The 26,505-nt window shown below is 37.3% G+C and overlaps 1 protein-coding gene across 2 annotated transcripts in view; it reads left to right on the top strand.

Moving 5' to 3' along the window:
• Positions 1-26,505, top strand: part of LOC131072721 (nuclear pore complex protein NUP93A) — a 94,984-nt gene that overhangs the window by 13,186 nt on the left and 55,293 nt on the right. The window contains exon 4 of one of the 2 annotated variants that reach the window (XM_058008967.2): positions 14,723-14,782. The exons of the other annotated variant lie outside the window; for it this stretch is intronic. Coding sequence (XP_057864950.2) covers positions 14,723-14,782 — 60 coding nt within the window. The remainder of the gene's footprint in view (positions 1-14,722; positions 14,783-26,505) is intronic. 2 annotated transcript variants of the gene reach the window in all.

The following is a 26,505-nucleotide window of genomic DNA, read 5'->3' on the forward strand; positions in this document are numbered from 1 at the left end:
AAAAGCTAAAAACGCTTTAAAAAGCAAAATAGCTAAAAACTTAAAAGCTAACTACGCGTTCTAATAAAAGAAGCAATAGTTGAACTTAAAACACTAAACGAACTAAAAAGCTAACTAAGTCGACAACTAAGATGACCATTATAGAATAGATATAATATTATTTTAATATTCTTAGGTGTAGCTTAGGGTGAAATGATAATTGAATGTTCTATTGAATTGATAATTACAAAGGAGACGAAAGCTCTATAGATAGAGATTACAAACAAAGATGAAATAAGCATTCTAAATATGAATTGACTACGAAAAGGAAATTACCTAAATTAATGAACTAAATGACCATTATAGAAATATTACAATATTACTTTAATACCCTCCGTTGATGGTTATTCGATTAACTACCCTACAAAAGACTTGACATGATCTATAGGTCATTTGGCCATGAATGCATAGAAGGCTGACCCCTTCTCCTTTGAATGCTTTGCAACATGAGCTTCTTGTTGAGACCTTATCTGGTTGGACATCTGATCAACCACCGCTTTTTGCAAAACTTCTTCATATGACCAAGAAACAAAAACCATCCCTCCAACATGATGTTGGGTAATGAAGCCATTCCTTCCGCTATCCAGAGACATAGGAGTCAAGATCAGCTTCTCCAAAAACTTCACAGTTTTGAAAACCACTCAATAGTAGAAGCAAAAATCATCAAATTTTTTTGTAGAGGAATACCATTTGCCCTAGAAACCTTAAATGCATCCCAAAACAAGCTGCAAGAAACCATGATTTTGTGAAAAAATTGTCAAACCCTAGATGCAATGTTGAAATCACACATGATTTTGTGAAAAATGTGTAAAAACCTTCGTTTTGTGGAAAAATGGTAAAACCCACAAACTCAAAAATTTGGAGCAAAAGAACCCACTATTTTTGTATGAAAAATCACGCACAAAATGAAAAACCCACCATGTTTTTTTTGGGAAAAACAATAAAAAAACCCACAAAAAATTTCGTGTGGCAAAACACTAGACATGATGTGGCGAATTGGCAATAGAGGCATGGCCAGAGTCCTTTGCTCAGTATAAAAAAACTCGTTGTGTGGAAAAAACACCATCATAGTCGTTGGAGAAAAACTGTAGGTGAACAGTTGGAGAAGACTTCGAAAAAATCATGAAACCCTAGCCGCGGAGGATAAATAGCCAAATCCACAATTTTTTAGGACAAAAATAATAAAAAAAGTGTTTTAAATCTTGCCAAAAAACAAAAGTCAGGGTGGTAAAATGCTCTAGTCGCGCGGAAGACACTGCCCACGATTTAAAAAAAATGGTCAAACACCTATGATGTTGGAATTTTTGTCATTGATGTCAAGGTTAATTTTGAAGTTTATTTGAGCTGCTTGCCTTCTTGGGTGCTTGAGGTGCTTGACCTGCTTGTGTGTTTGCTTGAGCAGGTTGTGTACTTGCTTGTCCTTTTTGTCAGCAGCTGAATCAGAAATTTTTGCCACATCTTCTTCTTATGCCAAGTTAGCAAACTTGCCATGTCATCTTATGGTTCTAGCTAATGTGTTGAATTTATTGAAGGCATCGAATTTATTTAGCATACAAATTTATTATTCTCTTGGCAGTATTTCCTTTTGTGGCTGCAGCTATATTTTGGAATTTATGGCTCGTAGCGTTTAATATGGGTTCGTTTTTGAATTTCTTCTAAGGGTGCATGTAACGGAAGTAATGGAGTGATCTGAGACATTCTTTTTGGGCTGAGTTGGAAATTCGTATTTTTGAAGAGGATTTTTTTCGTGTGGTGTGTGGACGGCAGAGGGATGTATTTTTTTAATACGATCTGGGAAGTCATATTTTCTAAGCATGGTCGTTTTCGAAGTCCGCGACTTTTCTTTGATACCATATCATGGGTGATAGATATGGTTCAATTTTTTTTTTAATTCTGCTGTGCGTGGCTGATGTGCTGCATGGCATGGTCTGTTTCATTTTAATAAGTGTGGAGTCGTGGGGAATCTTTTTCCTTTTGAAGCCTTTTTGAAATCATGCTGGATATACTACAGAGGTGGAATTAACGAGATCGACGGTTCTTATTCCTCAGTGGGCGTGGGTAAACTCTGATGAAAAGGAGCAGAATTCGTGTGGGCATTATGAGTATCGTGTTTTGCATGCTGGGAGTTAATGCGTTGATATTTTTGGCTGAGTGGTGACCCTGAAGACTACGATTTTTTGGGGAATATATGCTGTGCAATCAATTTTTGCAGACGGTAGAGGTGGCTAGGTTGTGTCTTCAGAATTTTTTTTGTGAAATAGAAATCGTCTCACATATGAAAATGTTGGGCCTCCATAAAATGTATTGATGGTGATTTTTAAAACGCTCTTAAAAAATCTGGAAAGTTTTTTTTGTGAATCTTCAGCTTGATAAAAATTCTGTGTAGAGCTCAGTAAATATTTTGTGCAGTGCCGTTTTGGTTTCAGATGTGGAATAAGGGAAAGTTTTTTTATTAAGTGTTTTCAGGTGCTTGAATAAGGAGCTGCTGTGTGTACCAGGAGTTGCTGAGTGTAAAGGGTGGTCTGTTTTTTGAAATTCATTCGTTTGAAGTATTCTATCCAGTGTAAAAGCTTTGTAGCTTTGGAATCAGTCCAAAGCACAATTCTTGGTTGTTTGAGTTCTTATTCTGATTTTCTCTTTTCAGAGTTTGTGCTCTCTCTTGTTTAGGGGTTGGAGCCTCTGCAGCTCACAGTTGGTGCTCTTTTGCTTTCTAATCTAGGTTGGTGGCCATTTGATGTTTATAAAAGTTTCTTGATGCTGTGGTTTTTTACCCAAAAGGGTTTTCCATGAGATATACGGTGTTATGTCTTATTGTTGATTCTATGTAGGCAAAATTTTTAAAATTATTCGCTATACTGGTTCATCCCCCCCTCTCAGTATTGCTTGTGTTTTTTTCAGCGTGGAGGACACTGCCCATGATTTTTAAAAAATCATCAAACACGTACGATGTTGCAGAAAACCCTGAGAAAAATCGCACAGAATAACTAAAAAAGTTCCACGATCAAAAACCACGTTTTCAACAGATGTGATTTTCTGACTGAAAAATTTAAAAAATTTCTGGAAATAAATTCTAGGTATTGAAACTACAAATTTTATTAAAAAATTCGCCAAACAATTACCTCTGCTCTTATATCATGAAATGATAATTGAATGTTCTATTGAATTGATAATTGCAAAGGAGATGAAAGCTCCTTAAATAGAGATGACAAACAGAGAGGGAAGAAACATTCTAAATATGAACTGACTACGAAAAGGAAATTACCTAAACTAACGAACTAAATGACCATTATAAAAATATTAGAATATTACTTTAAAATAGGGATTAATGCATGCAATGATGATGATGGGTCCCGATTACTAGCCATGTTAGGTATGCATGTATAAATTTATCATAAAGCCAAGTAAATGAGAAAACCTAGTGGGAAAAAAACTCATTTCTAAAAGAGAAATGATACAAAATGAATGTACAAGTGAAGAAGATAGCTCATAGAATGGCTGCATTGTGATTGAAGATTTCTAACTTTTTACCCTTGGATGTTTCCGAGATCCTTTCTGATATATTGCTTTGAAGTTAACTCATGCATGGGTCCAAACCATTTTAGCCTTCTTGAATGGATGTTTTCTCCTTGACAGATCAGTTTTCCAACTGTAAAGGCTGCTGGTCAATATGTGCCTTCATGAATCTGAGAGACATCACCTTTTTTCTGAATCAGAAAGCCCCTCAGGAACCTATAGGAATGATATTAGCCAACTGACTAGAAGATTCATTGACTGTGCTCTTCCCTCTCAACTTCAACCTCATCAACACAATTTGCCCGATAGTCATTCATCTTTACACTATCACAGTACTTACTTCCCAATCTTTCTTCCATGAGGCCTTTCCTATCATAGACTTGATTTTCATAGAAAAGCTTATAGTTAAATCTGGAAATTTCTCCGCCTATATAATTTGTATTTATGGCAGTGGGACACTTGGAGCTACAATTTGAATAGGAAATCAATCAGCTATTTTGTGCTTTCCTCCCAAAAGATAATGTACCCCAGACAATGGATGATAATACATCATCAAGATTAACTGATCATTTAGGTACCTCAGAAGCATACAATGGTAACGAGAGGAACTATAAACCTAAATATAAGTGAAGGAAAAACCACTCTGCCCACTTTGAGATCACTGCCCCTGCTTGCATTAAAATCCTGATTGGAAATGGTTGTTGAATACCCTCACATGATAAATCAGACCAGCATCGTTAACTCTTTTACAATGTTTCAATAATGCTTATAAATCCAAGTTATATTAACCCTCACATGATAAATCAGACCAGCATCGTTAACTCTTTTACAATGTTTCAATAATGCTTATAAATCCAAGTTATATTAAATGATCGAACTTTTGTTAGGCCAACTATCTATGAATGCATTCACTAATTAAAAAGCTCCAATTAAAATATATCTTATCTTCACAAATTGATCCCATGATGTAGGATATCCAACTCTTGAATATTTGTGGCTCATCTTTTCCATCATGTGATTGTGCATAGTGTTCATGATTGACAGGTATTCCTTGAATTCATTCCTTCACATGAACTTGGGAAACCATTTAGGCCTCTTGGATTCATTCAACTAATACTTTCTCATCAATTTCAGATAATCTAGTAAGTTATCATTCCATGCATTATCACATCCATTCAAGTTTATTTCTTGTGTTTCCTTATATATTAGCAATCCAAAGGCTTTCTCAAGGAAATTTATAATTATGTCATTGCTGATAGTACAGATTTCCTCTTCTTCTCTACAGCATAATTCCTAGCACAAGCAATGCTTAACTCTTGGCTTTGGGCAGAAATTGGAAGTGTTGGGGCTTGAATAAGCTCATTATCTTACAGTCAAAGTAATCTTGTTTCCATATTTTTGATCTTTTTATCGATATTTAACTCTTGCACATCCTTGTGCCCTAGCTCCATATCCTTGGTGATTTTTTGCATGAAAACCTAGTGCTATCTATAATAAATGAAACTTAGCATTTTGCAACCCTAACACCTCTCAGTTTTGATAATTACTTGATAAAAAAAACCTATGTGCTTTATGTGAATATGCTTTTGAAAATCCTTGCAACAAATGAAATCCCTAGGCTTTTGATTGATAATGGTGGTCTACTATGCTTGGAAAATCCTACAAAAGCTAGAGAACCGTGGACTTTTCTTGTGGAGCCTTGCTAAGTTTTGGGTGACAATGGATACAATGCCATTGAAAACTTGAAAAAGATAGAGACCTTGATTTGTTCGTGGTTGATAATGGCGCTGGAAACTTGTTCCCTCAATGCTTTGAAACCCTACTTTTTATTTCAGCTCACCTCACTTGGGATGATAAAAAGATGAGCGAAGAAAAGAAAATCCCAAGATTTAATTTATAATCAGAAATTGTGGCCAATTGATGTTTTAATGCATTTGTGTTTTTTGCTTTTTATCATGCTTGTCGCACTATTTGTGCTTCTATTATCTACAAGCCACTTTTTTATTTTTCACAAAATTTTGGCGCTCCTTTCCAATGTCACTCAATTTGTGTCTTTGTGATACTTCCATCAATTTAGAATTTTTTTGCTTGTGAATGAGCATGCACATGATTTAGACATCTCCATTGCTTTTATTTTGCAATTGGGTGCTGTAATGCATGAGGACACATTTTGAAATGTTTTCACTTTTTATTTCTGACAAACTTTTGACATGATAGTGTGATTGTACGATTCAATGGGTTTTGCCACTCTTTAGTTTTTAAGGTTTTGGGCACTATAATGCATTGTTGTATGATTCCAAGCAACTTGCTACTTTTTTGTTGTTTCAGACCTTTGGTCACCTCTTTGGTGAGTTGCATTATTCCTCAAAGAGGTGTCCTTTTTGACATTTATTCAGTTTTTGGTAGCCTAATGGTGGTTCATGCAAGTTGTGTTTCCCTTTTAATTTTTCTATATTTCAATAATTGTTATATGAATCATAGACTCACGAGTCCATTGGCTTGCTGAGTTGACTTGCCATGGACTCGCAAGCCACATCCTGCCGATTCGCCCCAAAAAATGCCCGAGTTTTTGCAAAGGACTCGCGCGAGTCCTAGGGTCAGACTCGTGAGTCTCGACCTAGGACTCTTGCGCCTGCTTGGAAACGCCCAGATGGCTATAAAAGACAATTTTTTTTTCTTTTTCATTTCATTCTGCTGTTTGGTGCCCAAAATAGGTTTGTAGGTGTCTATTTCTTCATATTTTGGTTCAAACTCATCGATTTTCAATCATCCAATTTTTTTTTTTTCTCAGAGGCATGGCCTCTGAATTCCCACTTCCGGCCCACGGGGAAACATAAGTTCATTTCCCTGCACCCCTTCTATCGTTGGGTTTTTCTCATATCTAACACCTTGTGCAGCTTATCATTGCTGCCCTTCAAACCCATTAGAGTCTCCACTCCCAAACCCCCACTAGTTATTGAGTATGAATTATGAGATTTCAAGTATTAAGTGTTTAAAGATCATATGACATGTGCAATGTATGAATTATGACAAATTGATAGTCAAAATAGTATTTTATGTTCTCTAAATGCATTAATTTCTTTTTGTTTTTTGTAAAACTATAGTTTTTTTTTTTGATGAGTCCTAGCCGAGTTTTTTGCCTAGTCTCGAGTCCGAGTCCTATTTTGGGCTGCCGAGTTCGATTTTTCAAACTTTTGTTATATCTTTACATAGTTGTGCTATTTTAGGTGCTCTGCTGCTTTTTTGACGTGTAGCCATTTTGGCATGCCATTGCTGAGTTGCAAACTCATTATTGACATTCCAATTGAATTGTTTTGGCACTATTCATGCATTCAAGCCAGAGTTCCCAAACTCGCCGCGAGTCAGGCGAGTCGAGCCAAGCTCGACGAGTTTTGCTGACTCGGGACTCGGACTCGGCGAGTTTTGACCATAACTCGCCTGACTCGCGAGTCAGGCGAGTTATGGCAAAACTCGCCGAGTCCAAGCTCCAAGACTCGGCCACGACAGGTCAATGTTTTGATTTGTTTGACAAGTTTTTCTCCCTATCAGGATTCATATATGGAATATAACACTTATACTTTAAGTTATATTCCATATATATTGTCAGGATGTTTGAGAGTGGTTTCGGACCTCCATGAGCTATAATGCAAAATCTAGTTTTTGGAGGATCCTTCAAATTTCCAGACTTAGTCAAATTTCAAGCCATTTCAAGATCAGGATGACATTCCAGACTTTTAAGGCGAGTTCACTCTGACCTTGATGTAAGGGACGAGACCTAGGAGGACACTATGCATTACACCAAGGTTTGATTTAGCAACTTGAAGCATGACCAGATAGTACACAAAAACCCTAGGAATGATCTAAATAACCCCTAATCACTCAACTGACCTAACCTCCTTCAGTCCACCTTGAGGAGATCCACTTGAATTGATGACCTTTGAGAAACTCAATCCCTTCAATGCAAAGGCTAAGACACTAAAACGACCAACAACAAAACTAAAAGAGCTAACCCTAGAAAGCAAAAAGTGGGGGTCTTCATTTGCAATGGGGCGATGTGTGAGTACCTAACAACAGGGATGTTTCTTAAAATTTTGAAAAAAGAGGGTGAGTTGGGGACATTTCCTACCTATCCCCACATCCCAAAAAATCCCGCCATGGGGCACAAGGTTATTTTTGGCAAGGGACATGTCTCTGAAGAGCATAATTTCAAACCCTTATGGCCTCACAATTCCCCCTTCCATCCAACATATATATAGCCTAAAAACTAAGAGGTCCAAGAAAGACCAAGGTCAACTATAGTCCCAAGGTAAAATCTAAGTTCAACAAGCACGCTATTTAATGCTACCATACACGAGCACTCCTTACAGTTTCCAAGTGAAGATGTTCATGATGTCTCATGTTGGTGCTCCCAAAATTTCAATTTGGCCAAAGAAAATACTAAACAGAAGCCCCAAACAAGTAGATACTCTACCAACATGCCTTTCATGGCATAACAAGCTAGCACACATTATAATTGGGCTTTATTCAATAATGGGTGCATGAAACAAGTTTAAAATTGTTAAAAATCTCCTAATTTCAAGGGTTTTTTTTATTTTGCCGAGTCATTGCCGAGTCTTTGCCGAGTCGTAGCCGAGTCTTTGCCGAGTCGTAGCCGAGTCACGAGTCGAGTCGGCCTTGCCGAGTCCGAGCCGAGTCCGAGTCTGGGAACTTTGATTCAAGCTTCAATTCTTGTTTCGTTCAGTGTGCCATTCATCATTGGTTACAATTTGAAATCGATCATGGTCTTCACTATGGAATGAGAAGTTTTGAATGACTAACTAATATGGAATGATCATGGTCTTCATCTGAAAAACAGGTCAATACAATTTTTTTGTGTGGCTACAACAATTTTAATGTGATTTGCTCAGTTTCTTCAACATATTTTTAAACTTAGGGTTTGTCAGGCTGAAATTGACTGTCCAATTATAGATCATTTTTCTTTTTAAATATCATGAATTATTATAAAATACCTCTCCTTTTGAAGCTCAAGGAGTGAACGTTATAATCTGTCAAATTAAGTAGTCTAGAAACTAAGGACTCTTTTTCTTCAGCAGTTATTTAAAGTTAGGGTTTGTTCTAAAACCAGGTGTTCAATTGTAGAGCCTTTTTCTTTCCAAATATCTTGAATGATTATAAAGCACCATTCATTTTGAAACTGGGGGAATAAAATTTATAATCTGTTCAATTAAGTGCATTAGAAATTTCTACAACTGCAGCTTGCAGTATCTATATCTTCTTCCACATAACTCCAAAATAAGCAAATTTAAAATTTATGCTTTTTTAAAAGACTTGGAGTCTAGATTTCAATTTTTTGGGTCTCAATTCCACAGGATTGCAAAATTCATGAAATAGAAGCCTAAATAAGGTATCACCATCCAACTGAAAGAAATTCCTAACCATTCCATGCATTCATCCTTCAAATTTAGTAATGCATCTATTTCTTTTTTGTATTTTGATTGCATATTTAATTGAGTTGTAAATTTATCAAGGAGCTATAAAATGCTTTCAATATTATTTCTGGTTCTTCTTTCTCAACTTTTTTTATTTTGCCTTGCTCATTTTCTTTAACATAGTTTTAAACTTAATGTTGAAAGGCTGAAACTAAGTGTCTAATTCTATACTCTTTTTCTTCATAAACAATATTAATGATTATAAAGCACCACCCACCCCTTTTGAAGTTTGAGGAGTCAATTTTACAATGAAAAAAACATTGCAATCAAATGCCTGAGTTGAAAGTTATAACCTACTGAATTGATATATTTAGAAATTGCAGTTATTTAAGATGACTCTAAACAACTTGTGATATCAGTAAATTATATGAATTTACACTTCGTATAAACAACTCCATGCCAATTTTTTAAAATTTTCTGGTCTCAATTTTTCACTCCAACAGAAAATTAAGGCTGGTGCAGTAAATAGTCTTTTTTCTACCTTGCAGACTAGAAATTAGCTTTCATGCTGTATGCAAATCCAGCTCACCACTACTGTATGTAAATACAAAAAACGGGTGCATGTGGCTTGTGTATGGACAAAGCACTCATGCTCACATGGCCAAAGCAAGTGAAGCGGGGGAGTGTTTGGAGGACTACCTTCTTCACTAAGGAGAACTGCCCTATGGGTGGCAACTATTATTTGTCTTTTTACAGGTGTGGTTGTGATGATTGTAACACTAGCGTTGGTGATGGCATGTATGGTGTTGAGTTCTTGGGGAGTCTTCTCTAGTTAGAGATTAATTTGAGTTTCTACTTCAATTAATGCATCAAGGCGTACCAGCTCAATGGCCAATTGTGGGTCATTCTTTTGTTGAGCTTGTTGAGTGTGTAACTCTTCAATTCAGGTGGAGATAAATTTACATATACCCTTGATTTAACCTCTATCCAATTGTGTCTAATCCTAGGACCCATGAAAGAGAGAGAGAGAGAGAGAGAGAGAGAGAGAGAGAGAGAGAGAGAGAGGGCATGACTATTCTTGGTTAATTGTTGTTTGTTGAAAATTTGTACTTATGGCCAAATCATCTTTTTAAGCCGTTTCCCTTCGTACAAAGGAGCCTGCGTAGATTTGAATGACCCAGTCCTTAGATCAGGGTAAGATAGATAATGCAGATAATATAGTAGTGCTGTAATTTTTCCTTAGTCTTGTCAAGGAAAGCCTAATATTGTGGTCCCTGCGCTCAGTCTGAACTTTTACCAGTTGTCAACTCCTCATAGCATCGTGCAAAGCCTTAGTTCATTGAAGTGGCCCCACCTCAAAGATCCGAAGCTACAAACTGTGAAGCTTTGATATTGCTCCATGTAACAAGTGTGTTAGTAACTTAGTAGGTCCTATTGTTGATGGGCTCTTTTGCATTGGATGGCATTGCTGAAGTCTATTGCATTGACAAGTGAACACTGGACCCCCGACTACATAAAAATAAATCTTTGTTCTTAATCTTTGCCAACCAAAATTTCACTTTTGTTTTCCTTACTTCAGGTCACATGAAGCACAGAAGCAGACAACACACAAAAGTTATAATCCTAGTTTGACAAAATAAAAAATTTGAACATATAAAGTAATAAAAGTAAACTGTAAAACTTATTAAAAAAATCAAAATATGACAGCTTCTTGTTGTATATTTAAATTGTTTTTGCAAAATTGAAAAATTTGTCTTTGAAGATGTTTCTAAAATTCTGCCTCCACCTTTAGAGGTACTTTGTGACTCTTCAAACATTTTCTTTTCTTTTCCATGTTAGAAAAAAAAGGTTTTAATGCCACAGAAGGCCCAGGTGGCAAAGGGGGCACTATTTTATTTTGGCTTCTTACTCTAGAGAGGATATCAATATTTTTGATTCCAGTTGAGTGCCTAGTCTCATTCCTGAGTAGTTTCTTCCAGGTGAAGCTTACTTTCTACATCTAGAGTTAGACATCTTCTTGCCCAGTAGATTTGTTGCTGCCCAAACATGCCATAGCTGAATGGCATAGGAAAATCAGAAGGTAGAACTGTAACATGCCTGCCAAAGGAAGATAACAACTTGGAGAGAAAAGATTGGCAGGTGGATAAACCGACAATTTATTCCACAAGACCAGGAGAAAATTAGCATACCTTACAACCCCAAATAACAGATTGACATTGCAATTAAATTATAAGAGGTGGATTAAGGTTTAATCACACTGTTGAACCCCAAGCCTGAGTAACTTCCTGTCAACTTGAAGCTTTGTACTAAATATCCTTCTAGTGTATTCTTTAAAAAGCAGAAAAATGTTTAGAAACTGGGCAAAACAGCAATACAATCAAAGCACAATTAGAATCAATTAAATGAATTGCAATTACAACAATTTAAATCAAACTATTAAGTTACCATGGAAATTCAATCACTTCTATTTCTCTTTTGCTTCTCTTGTGATTCAATTTGAAACGATGATTTCAATTACAAAAAAATTGTTAAATTAATTTGAATGGTTTCTCCAACTTAATTTGAATAAATATTTCCTTTTCATGGAACAAAATAAATGTTACAAACTTGCAGATTTTTGAACAAGATTAATAATGAAATGCTTGTTCTTGTTTTTTGGTTGCCTGAGCAATGTTGTGGTTGTTGCTTGGTGATTGATGATTGCTTGTTGTTAAGGTCTGCTTGATTTTTTCATTTTCAAAAGACACATACTGCTGTTATAAAAACAAAGATTTACAAAAATAAACTTATCTACTAAAACACTAAATTATTTCCTAAGATCGAAGGAAGTATAATAGAGTGCTGTAGACATAAGAAAGGTGCGAAGCTAATTACATCTAATTATAAAATCTATTCTCCTCTAAAACTAGTAGATTTTTCCAATTCAAATAGTTGAAAACAAAAGAATCCTCACACTTGGAGATTGACGAACTGGGTGTGTTAAAGATTGATGATGTTGTGGCAATGGTGTCCCATGAACCCGACTTTGCTCTCTCTCTCTCTCTCTCTCTCTCTCTCATTCCATGAATGACCATAAGTAGATCAATGGGGCTCAAGAGTATAATAATCTACAATATAAAGTTCTAGGAAGAAAAATCTGAATAGACTCCACAAAGGGGAAGAACAAAATCAAAAAGTACAAAACAAGGGATCACCAATGCAAGCAGTGAAGAAACTAGTAGATATAAAGAATGCCAAAGTGCAAACATTGCAAAAAATTGGAGATCCTCGAGTATCACTATATGGACTTGAATGGTGAAGTCATTGGTGCCATAATCGATAATTGAAGAATTTGATGTCATTGGGAGTGTTGAGGGCAGGGAGTTTTAAGCAAGATACTCCCTCTAGGATCATAGCTAACATCAAAGGCTCAAGTAACTTGTGTACTAGTGAAAAATCTCATAAAATGTATTTGCCCCTATGGTTGGGGGTGTGGTTGGAGAGGAGTAGATCTATGAAAAGAAAAGAAAAACAAAGAAAAATAATGTGAAGGGTATCGAGTGCTGGTTTTTTTTGTGTAACTAGGATAGGAAAATAAATAGGATTCGGATTGCCTTAAGGCATCATCCGAATCCTTATAGGGCAGGGCCCTATCTATTGTATTTATATGTAATGTGTAAAACCATTAAGGGCTGGACCTAACATGTAAAGGGGCGCATCTCTAGGTCCAACGTATGGACCTATCTCCAGCACACACATTTTGTGGCGTATAGTCTTATGTATTGATCATTTATGATGGGCTGGGCCCAAATGATTGTATTATTAAAAGGACGCATCCCTTCTCCAAACGTGTGGTCCTATATCTTATTTTAGCACATCTGTATGTTGCGTGGGCTCTTGTAACGTGGAAACTATATTGTTTAGGTCCCATGCTTATGGTGGCGTGTGGAACTAATTTATAGTGTTGGCCCCAAGGATGGATTGGGCCGACCCAAGATAGGGCTCACCTCTTGTATATATGCACAAGCATATCACTAGTCGTAAATGCAATCAAGCAATCCGAATATTAGACAATCAATGTGAAGACCCTGTGCTCTGCAATAAAAGGTCAATGCGAATTCTGATCAAGGAATCAGCGAATTACTTCTGCCATCAGCATTTGCCATACATGCGATCTTGGACAGTGAATACATCGAAGAGGATAGCGAGTTCCTCTTGAAGGTCTACAAACACCATTAGGTTTGCAATCTTCAGTGAAGAACTACGAAGAGCTGGAAGCTGTATGCTGATGATATTCTTATATAAGAAAGAGATAAGTCTGCTATCTTCTGCTGTTACATTGTGCCCTAGCTGGGTTACGACTGTAACTCTAATTCTGCCCTAGGTTGACAGTTATATCAGATAAGTAATCTGATCTTTATTGCCATTGTATTCTACAATTAATAAATGGATCTAGATCTGATTTGTTGCTGGGTTTTTCCTCCAAGAGGGAGGTTTTCCCAGGGTATGTGTTGCGTCTTGTCTCTTTTGTATTCTTGCATTCACATTGTTCTCTGCAATCTGATCACTAAAGTTAACATCAAGGACAAGAAGATATTGTTGTGGGGTGAGCTTTGGAGTTATTGGTGATTGAACAAAGGTTTGAAGGCTGTATAGTAAATAAAAATTGCAATGGTGTTTGCTATAGAGATTTTTGCTAGCTTGAAGAGAAGTGATACTTATCTCCTCAACAATGGTCAAGACAAATAAATCCAAGGGTCACTTGCAACAAAAACAATCTTCCACACAAGAGAAGCAATGGAAATGCTATGAAGCTAGATAATTCATTATATGCATAAATGGAATTAGTCTAATATATGATGAAGAATCCCTTGTTATAAAGATAAGGATGAAACCCTAGAACATACTAAGATCATAAGAAGTGTCTTAATCCAATGATAGGTACACAAAAAGTAAATGACCTAAGTAAGCTTATGTAAATTTGGATAAGACTTAGTATGAAACTAGTTAGGTAATCTACCATTCACACCAATACCACCCTTTTAAGTGCAACTTAGGGAGTATAAAAAAATACAAAGATGCCAAAATTATGGGTCTTGGTTAAAAGTTCATGTTAGGTACATACACAGACAAATCTCTCACAAGTGGAGTAAAAGAGAGAAAACTGTAGGAAAAAACTCCTCTCCAATGGAGAAAAGATGTAAACAATCATGTACAATTGATTGATGGAAGGAGGACTCAACACGACCACTACTTTGTCACCTATGTACAATAGATGTTTCCCATATAGGAGAGAAAGTGAGAGGCTTGGAAGTGAAGTCTGTGTAGCCTGGAAGAATATGGAGGTTGAGTGTTCGTTATTTTCTTCAAATTATTCTGTGCTTTAAAATTCTTACGAACTTAAATTGATTGTGCCTATCTTTCTAAATTGCTTTATTCAAATCAATATATTTGACATGTCTTTCATTTCTGAAATGTTGAAAAATTTGATGAGGTCCAAGTTTGGATCGGTTCTATCAGCTTTCCAATAGATTGATTGGTTCCAACTTCTTACCGTTTGGGGGATGAAGAAGTTTATCAGTAACAGTGTATTTGTCAACTCTTCTCGCATGTTAGTTTCCTCAAGTGTCAAAGGAAAGTTCTCTTTGTTTTGTTCAAATATTGGCTGATAAAATAAAATATTTATTTTACTAAATTAGTGATTACTTGATATTGCATCATATTTTTGTGTACTGATTTGTTAATTTTATTGTTTTGTCTAGACAACTTTTGAGGATGTCTTTCCTGTCAAAGCAGCGAGTGTGGAGGAACATGTTCAGCAGGTATTTGTCGAATCAAGATGAATTGGATATAGGCAAATTAAATTGCAGGGGAGAAGATGACAATTATTGCTACTTGTGCTTTTATTTTCTTTCTTAATTTTTTATATCTTAGATGCCTATGCTAGGGAATTTTCTTTTTATTGTATGTTAGTAATTGCAGGGCGAGACAAGTTAAGGATCTGTGTGTTGTATGTCAATCTTGTAGAGTTTTCCATAATGTAGTGACTATCTTATGTGCTTGACAAAGATTGTACTAAGATGCTTTCATGGGTAAACATTTCACTCTGTATATGTTACGATTGAATAAGTAGTTTATGTCTTCTAGGGTGAATTTCGTGCGGTTAATATCAATTGAGGTGCTTACATCTAATTTTTTTAGTAGTGTATGTCGTCTAGGGTGAATTTCGTGCTGCTAATACCAATTGAGGTGCTTACATCCTTTTTTTAAAAAAAGGCACAAACAATATTTAAATTTTTCCCTGTTTTTATTGTTGTTCCCACAAAAATGGCCTCCTATCCCGTGTTGTGGAAATGTATTCCCATGTTTTAGCTGTCTGCATCTTGGAAACCCAATGAAACTTAGGTTTTTTCCTTTTCATTCCTCCCTAAATGTTCATATTTGGCAAAATGATTTCCCTAGAAAATGATGTGCTATCTATGGACATTTGGCTTTGGGCTTCACTTAAGTATAATCCATGCCTTCTTGCAGATGCAGGACAACTATCAATTCTGAATTACTCCCTCTTCTTCGGTCCAAAATCCTTAAAACTTCATACATAAGACATTCAGTAGGCATGACGAATTTATTTAAACTGAATTATTCAAGTTTGGGGTTTTGGCTTGAAGATGTCTATTATGAAAACTCCAGTCACTTTGGTGCCAACATGTGGCCTACTTTGATTTGTTCGGCCCACTAGGAGCTCTTGGGAGATTTCCTTATGCTTATTATGTCAAGGATTGTGAAATTAAATATAATTTACTTAGCTCAAGTTTTTGCGTTTGGAATTGTCATGGAAATATTTACAAGTTTTACTATGGATGCAAGGTCGTTATATTATAATACTCACTAGGGCATCTCGGCTCTAGAATATGTGGGTTTATATTATGTAGGGAATTAGTGGATGTGAGTCATTGTATAAGTTATGCAATTTGATATGGGGTTTGGGATTAATGTTAGAATAATAATTTCTTATATTGTTAATGGTCAACTTAGGTTGTTAGATTTCATTAATGTATCTATAGTATTAGGTAGATAGAGGTAGGTAATATCATTAATTTCTACACTGTTTTGTATTTCTATAAATTGTAACCTTTACCAGTTAATATGAACAAGATATTTTACCAGTGAATCTGATTTTCACATGGTATCAGAGCTAGGGCATGGAACTTGTTTTTTTTCAGAAAATCTGCACATTTTTTAATGACCTAGGGTTTCTGCAAATTCGCCTAGGGTTTTGACCCGCTGTTTCAAGGCGATTTTATGTTTCAATCACAAATTCTTGGTGGGTTTTTCAAAACCTCAACTGGGTCACCGTCATATTTTTTTGGGTTTGCAGTTTTTTTTCGCCTAGGGTTTTTGCACATTTGACTAGGGTTTTCACTTTTGACCCTTTAGTTCAAGTCGAAATTTTATTTTGATTGCAGATTCTTGGTGGGTTTTTCGAAACCTCAACTGGGTCACCATCAGATTTTTCTGGGTCTGCAGATATTTTTCACCTAGGGTTTCTGCAACTTCGCCTAGGGTTTTGACCCTCTATTTCAAGGGGATTTTTTTTCCGGTTGTAGAATCGTTGTGGGTTTTTTCGAGAGCTCAACTAGGTTGTCGGATTTTTTGGGTGCATCGTTTTCCATACCTCATTTTTTGAGCCCACGGATTTGACCCTTCATTTTCAGAAAAAATATTCTGGTTGCAGATTCTTTCTGGGTTTTTTGCAGGTCTTCGTCGGATTTTTTTGGGTTAGTCGAAATTTTTACCTCGAAAATTGTGCTAGGGTTTTGAGATTATCACCTTCGTTTCAACTCAGATTTTTTTTATTTGCAGAATCTTTGTGGGTTTTTTGAGATCTGAACTGGGTTGTCATCAGATTTTTTCGAGACTTTCGAAATTTTTTTGCCTCAAAAACCGTGCCAGGGGTTTTAGTTTTTGCCTCTAAATCCGACTTGCAGAATTTGTTTCTAAAAACCCTCTGTTTTCATCCTCTGGTTTTTGTGCATTCGTGCCTTCACCAGTTCGACCTTGGGGTACGTGATGGCATCTCTGACGAACATTATGCTCGAAAGCAGCCAGAAGTTCAATGGCTGCAACTACAACACCTAGAAGCAGCATATGTTGACGATTTTTGAGTACCGATGTCTTGATGCAGTTGTTCTAGGCACGTCTCAACGTCCAGACACTGTCAGAAAAGATCAGGACAAATGGGATGAGCGCAACTGGGAAGTCGTCATGCTCATCAAAGTCTCTGTTACCAATGTGCAGCTACCTTAGGTACCGTTCGACAAAACTGCGAAGGAGATATGGGATCATTTGAAGAGTCTCCATGAAATCTTTGACAAGCGTAGAGCATTCTTTCTGAAGAATATGGTTTTTTCGATTATGATGGACGAGAGGACACCTTTGCAGGATCACTTGACCAAGATCAAGGACTTCCGTGACCAACTTGAGGCGATTGGTCTCACAATGGAGGAAGAGGACATGGTTGTCATCACTTTGAAGAGTTTGCGCAAATCTTATAAGCATTTCATCGAAACGCTGAATATCACTTTCACTGTCGTCGATTTGAAGTTTTCCAATCTTTGTAACAAGCTTTTACAGCAAGATTGGTGGCGCTAACAGTTTGGAAGTAGTACCAGTTCCACCTCCACCGAGCAAGCATTCTCTGCCAAATCTTCTGCTAAGGACAAAGGGAAGGTTCAATCTTCTCAACCGAAAGGCTCTGGTTCTTCTCAGGACAGCAAGAAGAAGAAGAACGTTCAGTGCAATTATTATCATAAGTTTGGTCACATGAAGGCCGAGTGTCGAATTCGTTTGGCTTTTGAACAAAAGAAGCAGGGAGGGTCTCAACAGAAAGCAAATGTCGCCGAACACTCTGAGCAGAAAGAATCTGCTTTCTATGCTTTTATGGCCAAGAGAATAGTAGATCCAGTACACTCTTTTGCCTGGTATATCGATTCAGGAGCTTCGCAACATTTTACTCATCATCGGGATTGGTTCACAAAACTTGAACCATTTTCAGATTCAATAATCTTCGGAGGAGGATAAGAGTACACAGTTGTTGGTAAGGGCACTGTCCAGATACACTCAGGAGGTAGAAATTTAATTTTTCTTGATGTCTACTATGTTCCAGGCATGGAACATAATCTCCTCTCCGCCAGTTAGATCATGAGGCATTCTCCTCAATTAGATGTTGTCTTCAGTTCGTCCATCTGCAACATCGTTGATAGGGATACTCGTACTACAATCGCTATGGGACTTGAAGATCATGGTTTGTATAGACTTGCTGATTCCAGTGATTCTCAAGAGCATACTTTGGTTGCTAGGAGTACATCCATCGAAACACTTTGGCATCAACGTTTTGGGCACTTAAACGTGCACTATCTCTCTCAGTTATATCGGGAGGGTTTGGTTGCTTGTCTACCAGAGATCCAACCTCAAAATCATGGAGTTTGTGCAGCCTGTCAAGTTGGGAAGCAACATCGAACACCATTCTCGGATGGTGATTCTTGGCAAGTCTCCAAGGTCCTTCAATTGGTTCACGCTAATGTATGTGGGCCAATGAACACTCCATCTGTTACTGGTTGCAAGTACTCCTTGTTATCTGTTGACGATTTCAGTCATAAAATGTGGGTGTACTTTCTGAAAAATAAGTCAGATGTGTTCAGTACATTTCAGCAGTTTAAGGCCTTAGTTGAGAAAGAATCCAGTTCTCAAATTGTCACTCTAAGGTCAGATAATGGGGGGGAGTTTTGTTCCAATGACACCTCTACATTTTGTGCTACACATGGCATTAAACGCCAACTCACCACACCATACACCCCTCAGCAGAATGGTGTAGTTGAACGCAGAAATCGCACCATTACTAAAATGGATCGTTCTATGATAGAACATAGAAATGTTCTTAAGAAATACTGGGCTGAAGCAGTTTACACTGCAGTCTATCTGCTAAATTGGTCACCTACACATGCCATTAAGAAGATGACTCCTGAAGAAGCCTGGTCAATGCAAGCCTAAAGTGGGCCATTTGAAATTCTCTGGTTCTACCGCTCATGTATGGATTCCAGATGCCAAATGTGCTAAGCTGGATTCAAAGAGCCAAACTCTTATGTTTACTGGTTACAACGACAACCACAAGGCCTACAAGTTGATTGATGTGGAGACAGATCGTCTCATTTTCAGTCGTGATGTTGTGGTTGATGAGACTACTGGTCCATTCATGCCTCCTCCTACTACTATTCCTGCGACTCCGTTTATGCAAACTCTTGATGTTGGTGTTCGTCTTCCTCTTGGTTCCCATGATGGGAGGGCTTTAGAGCATTCTGACTCTAAAGATGAGGAATCTACTGATCCAACACCACTTGATTTTCCACAAGTTTCGCATCCAGATGACTTTGTTCCAGAAACTCCAGGGGATGTTGTTCCTCCAATGCCAGATGTTGGTACTTCTACCCTTAGGCCTAAGTGGTGGGCCAAGACTATCGAAGATCTTCATGATGATGAACTTATTGAGGGCAGATTCGCTCGCAGAAAGAGAAAGCAACAAAATACAGTCAACTTTGCACTTATGGCCAACATTCACAACATCCATGAGCCCTAGACATATTCCGAGGCTAAAGGCATTCCTGAGTGGGAAAAGGCTATGGAGATCGAATACCTCAGTCTACTGAAGAATAACACTTGGGTTCTTTCTGATTTGCCTCCTGGGAAGAAACCTATCAGCTGTAAATGGGTTTACAAAGTCAAGTATCATGCAGATGGTACTTTGGATAAGTATAAGGCCAGATTGGTTGCTTGGGGTTTTACATAGCGGGAGGGCATTGACTACGAGGAGACTTTTGCTCCTACGGCCAAGATGAGTACCATTCGTCTTCTTCTCGCCATTGCAGCTCAGTTTGGATGGAAACTTCATCAGATGGATGTTAAGAGTGCATTCCTCAATGGCGACTTGCAGGATGAAGTTTATATGACTCAACCCTATGGCTTCAAGGTTCCTGGTAAGGAACATCAGGTTTGCAGATTGGTAAAAGCCCTCTATGGCCTGAAGCAAGCCCCTCGGGCTTGGTACGTACTTCAAGATTGATCTGTATTTGGTTGAACATGGTTTTCAACACAGTCCCTCTGACACTAATCTGTACGTCAAACTTTTCGGTGATGAGATCCTTTTTCTTGTTGTCTACGTGGATGACTTGATCATTATTAGAAATTCAACACATTTGATTGCCGCAATCAAATAGGACTTGTGCCAAGATTTTGACATGAAAGATTTGGGGCTTCTTCATTATTGCTTAGGTGTCGAAGTGTTGCAGACTGATGACAATATCTTTATTTCACAATCCAAGTATGTCCGCAGTTTGCTAGAGAAGTTTCGAATGCAGGATTGTAAACCTGCTTCCACACCTATGGAGAAAGGGCTGAAGTTATCAGCCAAGTCCGATTCACCTACAGTAGATGAAACAAAATTCAGACAGCTAGTAGGCAGCCTCATCTATCTCACTGCCACTAGACTTGAAATCAGTTTCACTATCAGCTACATCTCTCGCTTCATGACAACTCCAAAAGCTGATCATTGGATTGTAGCGAAGGGAGTGTTACGAAATGTGAAAGGCACTTCAGACTATGGCATTCTGTATATGAGGTGCAATGATCCAAAGTTGATTGGTCATACTGACTCAGATTGGGCAGGATTGGTGGATGACTGAAAATCCACTGCTGGGTACGTATTCAGTTTGGGTACTAGTGCCGTCACTTGGAGCAGCAAGAAGCAACAGGCCGTGGCTCTTTCCTCGACCGAAGCCGAATACCGGGGAACAGTAAAGGCCGCATGTGAGGTAGTTTGGCTCTGAAGGATGCTCTTTGACATGCAGATGACACAGACAGGTCCTTCTCCCTTGTATACCGATAATCAAGGGGTGCTCAAGTTGGCCAAAAATCCAGTCTTCCATGAACGTACCAATCATGTCGAACTTCATTGTCACTACATCTGCCAGCTGGTAGAAGACGAATCAGTTCAGTTGCAGTATGTTCCGACAGCGGATCAGACTACGGATATTCTCACCATGTCTCTGAGTCCGGATAAATTTGTAAAATTCAGGGGGCAACTTGGTGTTTTTGATAGATTGACCATTAAGGGAGGGTGTTAGAATAATAATTTCTTATATTGTTAATGGTCAACTTAGGTTGTTAGATTTCATTATTGTATCTGTAGTATTAGGTAGATAGAGGTAGGTAATATCATTAATTTCTACAGTGTTTTGTATTTCTATAAATTGTAATCTTTACCAGTTAATATGAACAAGATATTTTACCAGTGAATCTGATTTTCACAATTAATACACAATTAACATTTGGTTCTGCCCTTTGAGGACATGAGTTGCTTGCCGATTCACTTTAGTAGAGCAATGAACGAAGGTTCACTAGACGTAGTAATGTATAGGGATATCTTGTAAAGTCCCTTCTCGGGATTTTCTCGATTTTGCCCTAAATTAACAATTCCTACTTAATTTGAAGAATGCAATTCATTTACAAATATAACTTAATATTAATATAATCAATTGTAATGCTCTAAATAAGATAATCCTAGTTTAGGACCTACAAACAATATTAATTAATAATCATTAAAAGTAAGAATATGTGATAACATCAAAGTATTGACATTGAATATCAAGATTTCATGATAACATATAAATCCATATGAGCATCAATCCTATTAAAGTCAAAGTACCTTAATAACATTAATAATTATTCCAGGGAATGTTCCTTTACTAACCATATTATGAAATCGTTGGAAATGTTTGCAAATCGCAATCTCAAGGATGGTTGTCCTTGTATTGCAAGAGCATTGCTGAATTCCCTATCCATCCTTCTTGAGGTACAGTACTTGATAGGATCTTGGATCCACTCCATCCCTCAACCCACCTTGGAGGCTGGCCGTCCTCCTTGATCAACCCCAAGAGTACTCATTAGCCTGCCAACCAATGAGCATGGTAGGATTTCTGGTCCATCCATCTTGGTTGGTGTGCTTGATAAGACCCTCAAGCCCAGGGGCATGATTAGATTTCTGGTCCTTAATACTCCCTGGCCCACGAGCATGGTAGGATTTCTGGTCCACTCATCTTGTGGTGGCATGCTTGATATCTCGTGAACTCGGAAGGCTGCTTATCCTTCCTATTTGCAAGCCATTTCTAATAAATTCAAAATTGATTTCCTATAGGATTTTGCTATATGCATTCGGTGGTAAATAATTTTAAAGAAAATGCAAAAAAAATACTTACAAATAGTAATTAATTTAACATCTATATATCAATTAATTTGTAATCTAATATTATATTCAAACTTATCTCGAAATAAGATGATAGCTGAAGACAATACTATTTCTGCCTTATATTTAAATTTATTTTTTTTGTTTTTCTCATTCATATTTAATGCCTTCTCAATTAATTCCATCTCCTTTTTATATCTCCTAAGGTGGGATGAATAGTCACAACTTTTGTAATCATCACACCCCTTTCAAAGGATGCACCTTCCATAATCCAATCGCTGCATGCTAAACTACCCTTTTTTAAGAATTGCTGCCAATTAGTTTTGAACAATCATAATAACAGATCACTGCCAATTGATATGTAATAAAAGATTGCTGGCCCTTATTTCCCTTGCCCACGTTTTATAGGCAGTGGCTGGAGTCTTCTGAGTGCTGGGAATTGCGTTGTGAGACAATGCTGTCTTATGGCAGGGGCATGATAGTCCGCTCTTTCCAAAATTGCTTGTCCACAAGCAATTCTTGATTAGGATGATAAAAAATTTCTGATCATTCCCAATTGGTGCCTTCCATAGGCAAATTCTTCCACTTAACCAAATATTTTTGAATAACCTTGTTCCTTTATTTAATAATTTCTTATCTTGCATATAAAGGACAACCTCTAGTTCCAAAACTAATTTTCCTTCATCATCATCAAGTGGGTGTAACTTTGGACATGGTATAGCATGTTGACCTAACACCTTGAGGTGAGAAACATGGAAGACATTATGGATTTGACTGTTTGCTGGTAACTTTGATTCACAATCAACTTTGCCAATCCCTCGTACAATCTTATATGGCCATAGATTTGTGGCTTGAGTTTCTCAGCACCACTCCTTTTGATAGATGATTGTTTATAGGGTTGCAAACTTAGAAGACTAAGTCTCCCTCTTCAAATGTTTTTTCACATCGTCGATGGCTAGCATACATCTTTTGTTGTTATTGTGCATGATGCAAGTTGTCCTTGAGTGCATTTAGAATATCTATACTTTATTGCACCAAGTCTCTAGCCTTGAAACTCGGGTTTCAGTAAGAATTATATCTCCAAATGATGTCACTTTATACCATATTATACTTTGAAAGGATCATCCCTATTGACATGTGACGAGTGGTATTATAACAATACTCCCCGAGATGTAGCCATTTGATTCATGTGGTTTGTTGCCTGTGACACAGTTTCCTAATTATCCCTAAATCCATTTATTTACAATTTTAGTTTGCCCATTAGTTTGTGGGTGGTAACTTGTACATGGTGTGAGTTTAGTTCCAGCTAGCTTGAAGAGCTCTAGCTAAAACAAACTAAGGAATATGTTGTCTGTATCATAGTTGAAAATCTCGGACTCAGCAAACCAAAAATTTGGACTCGGACTCGGACTCGTGAAAGACTCGGCAAAAAGAAAAACCGTAGTTTTACAAAAAAAACATAAAGAAATTAATGCATTTAGAGAGCATAAGAGCCATAATTGAAACATTACACATGTCACATACTCATAGTTTCAAACTTCCAACTCTAAAATGTATAATACCAAGATTTCTTCAATGCTAATTATGCTGTTATATGGAGCCTAATCATACTCGGAGGTTAAATTTTCCCTACTTCCATCAGCGCAGTTTCCCCCTATATTTTTCGACGGGGGTTGCCCCCAAGTTGGGGTCAAGGGGCAGTGCCCCTTGCGCGCTCCCCGTGAGGCCAAAAATACTTTTATTATTTTATAAAGGCATCGGGTGTTATTTTTCTTTTATTTTTCACTCCCTCAGTTATGCCAAATGAAGGCAATTTTTTTTTTTTAAAACTCAATTTTAAAGATTGCATGACTTTTTTTCTGGGTCGCACGAGTCCATGCAAAGGACTCGCGCGTCCATGCAAAAGACTCGCGCAAGTCCTTGCAAAAGACTCGCGAGTCTTTCAGATGGACTCGCCAGGACTCGCCTCGCGAGTCCTTGGCGAGTCGACTCGTGGCTCCCATGGACTCGTGAGTCCGTGGCGAGTCCACGAGTTTTAAAACCACGGTCTGTATCACTGACAATATTCTTGGGTAAACCATGTAGTTTGATTTTTTTTAAAGAAAATATCTTCCACTTGGGGTGCTCTATATTTGGTAGATATTACAAAAAAAGAAAGGGATACTTAGCCAATCTATCCACCACTACGTATATGCAATTTTTCCTTTTTATCTTGGTGAGTTTCATAATGAAATCCATCAAAATACTTTCCCATTTTTGATTAGGTATGGGTAAGGGTTGAAGTAATTCGAAAGGAAATGATTGTTTTGCTTTGTTCTTTTGACACACCATACATCCCTAATGTGTTTCAAGACATCTCCTTTGAGAAATTTCCAAGAGAGTCTCTCCCTTATTTGTTTGTAAGTTTTATAGTATCCATGATGACCTACTAGAGGAGTATTATGGTCTTATCATCTTTTCCTTCATTTTTGATCCGAAAGTGATATATGTTCTATCTTTATAGAGGATGAGCTCCTCTATCACTTTGTACTTTTCATCTTGCAATTTCCCCTCTAATATGTTACTTGCCAACAGATCCTTAGTATATTTTGCAGGGATCGCGTTCTTCCATTTTGTAGAGATATCCATCATAGAGCATAGATAGGGTATTTGAGATAGAGCATCAACCACAACATTATTTTTGCTCTTCATATATTTAACTTCATATATTTAATGTCAAAGTCTCAAGCTTGTAATTTGCTAACCCATTTTTGTTGCCTATCATTCAAATCTTTTTGGTTCAAGAAGAGCCTTAGGCTATTATCAGTTTTTACAACAAACCTTCCACAAACCACGTATTACCTAAACTTGCCAGGGCATGCATATTTGCTAACATTTCCTTATCGTAAATGGAGTAGTTCTTTTTAGTCTCTTTATGTTTGCAGCTTTTGAAAGCTATAGGGTATTTGTTTTGCATCAATACTGCTTCGACACCTCCTTCGGAAGTATCTCACTCTAGCTCAAATGGTAATTAGAAGTCTGCAATGGCTAACACTGGGCAGGAGCTCATTATTTCTTTTAGCTTTTGAATGGCTTGTTGGGCCTCTATACTTCATGAGAAAGCATTTTTCTTAGTTAGGTTTGTTAGTGGGGTAGTTAGCGTTGAGAAGCCTTTAACAAATCTTTTGTAATAGCTGCAGAGTCCTAGAAATCCTTTAGATGAGTTAAATTTAAATGTTGGTCCAAACAGTGAATTTATCAAACTAGCTAGCTATTAGCATACCTAGAGATATTCCTATTAGCATTACTTAAGTCTCCACTAATGGACTTTTAGTATTTTGTCTTATTTTATGTGGTTGAGACATGTGTACTCACTTTGTGAGACACGTAGAGCATTTACACTTGCCACTTGCTCACACACTTGTCAAGTGAGCTCACAAGTGTCCCATCTTTGGAGGGTTAGTGAGTTGTTGTATCCAGCTTGCCTACCTCATCTGCCTTGCCTATATATGGAAGGCTATCTATGTACCTTTACTTAGACTCTCATTTTATGTGATAGATATTGCTATTTGTGCTAATTTGGTTTCACTTTTAGAAGGTGGTTGTGAACTTTAATATTGGCTAAATGCCAATATGGTATCAGAGCTGGTTTTTGTTGAAGGTGCTAGTTTGAAAATTTTGTAAAGATTGTTCGACTCTTTTGGCTTCTTGCATGCTAGTTCTCTCTCGAAGTTTGCACATGCGCTTGCATCAAAGTGACTCTGCACATAGCTTTATCATAGTGTTGTGGAGTCAAATCATCATCGCTATTGAATCTAAAATTGGCGAATAATGGTAACTTCATTTTTTGCAATTTTTTTGCTCTTGTAAATTTAAGGAAACTCTGTTTTGTTTAGATTTTTGGGCAAAAAAGCAAATTTTTTTTAGCAAGGGCAAAATTGCATCCTTCTCATTTCTTTTTCGGGTCAATATTTGCAATCTTGCAAGTGCTTTTTTAAGCCACACGACCTCTTTCAAGGTTTTTGGCTTGTTCGCTGGTTTGTGACATCTTCTGTTTGAAGGGTGTCAATCTTTGCTATAGGTGAAGTGTTGCAAGCGGCATCCATACTACCAGTGGCATTTCTTATGCTTGGGCAAGTCTTTGTATGCAGGTGCTCCCACATATTTAGAAAGAACTGATTGATCAATTTGTGAAATAATACATTCTTTGGGGCATACAAGCTTACATGCCAACTTTTGAGCACCAAAGTGAAAAGCAATGCATCTCATGAA

The sequence above is a fragment of the Cryptomeria japonica genome, chromosome 5 (genome assembly GCF_030272615.1).
Source record: "Cryptomeria japonica chromosome 5, Sugi_1.0, whole genome shotgun sequence".
NCBI classification, from domain to species: domain Eukaryota; kingdom Viridiplantae; phylum Streptophyta; class Pinopsida; order Cupressales; family Cupressaceae; genus Cryptomeria; species Cryptomeria japonica.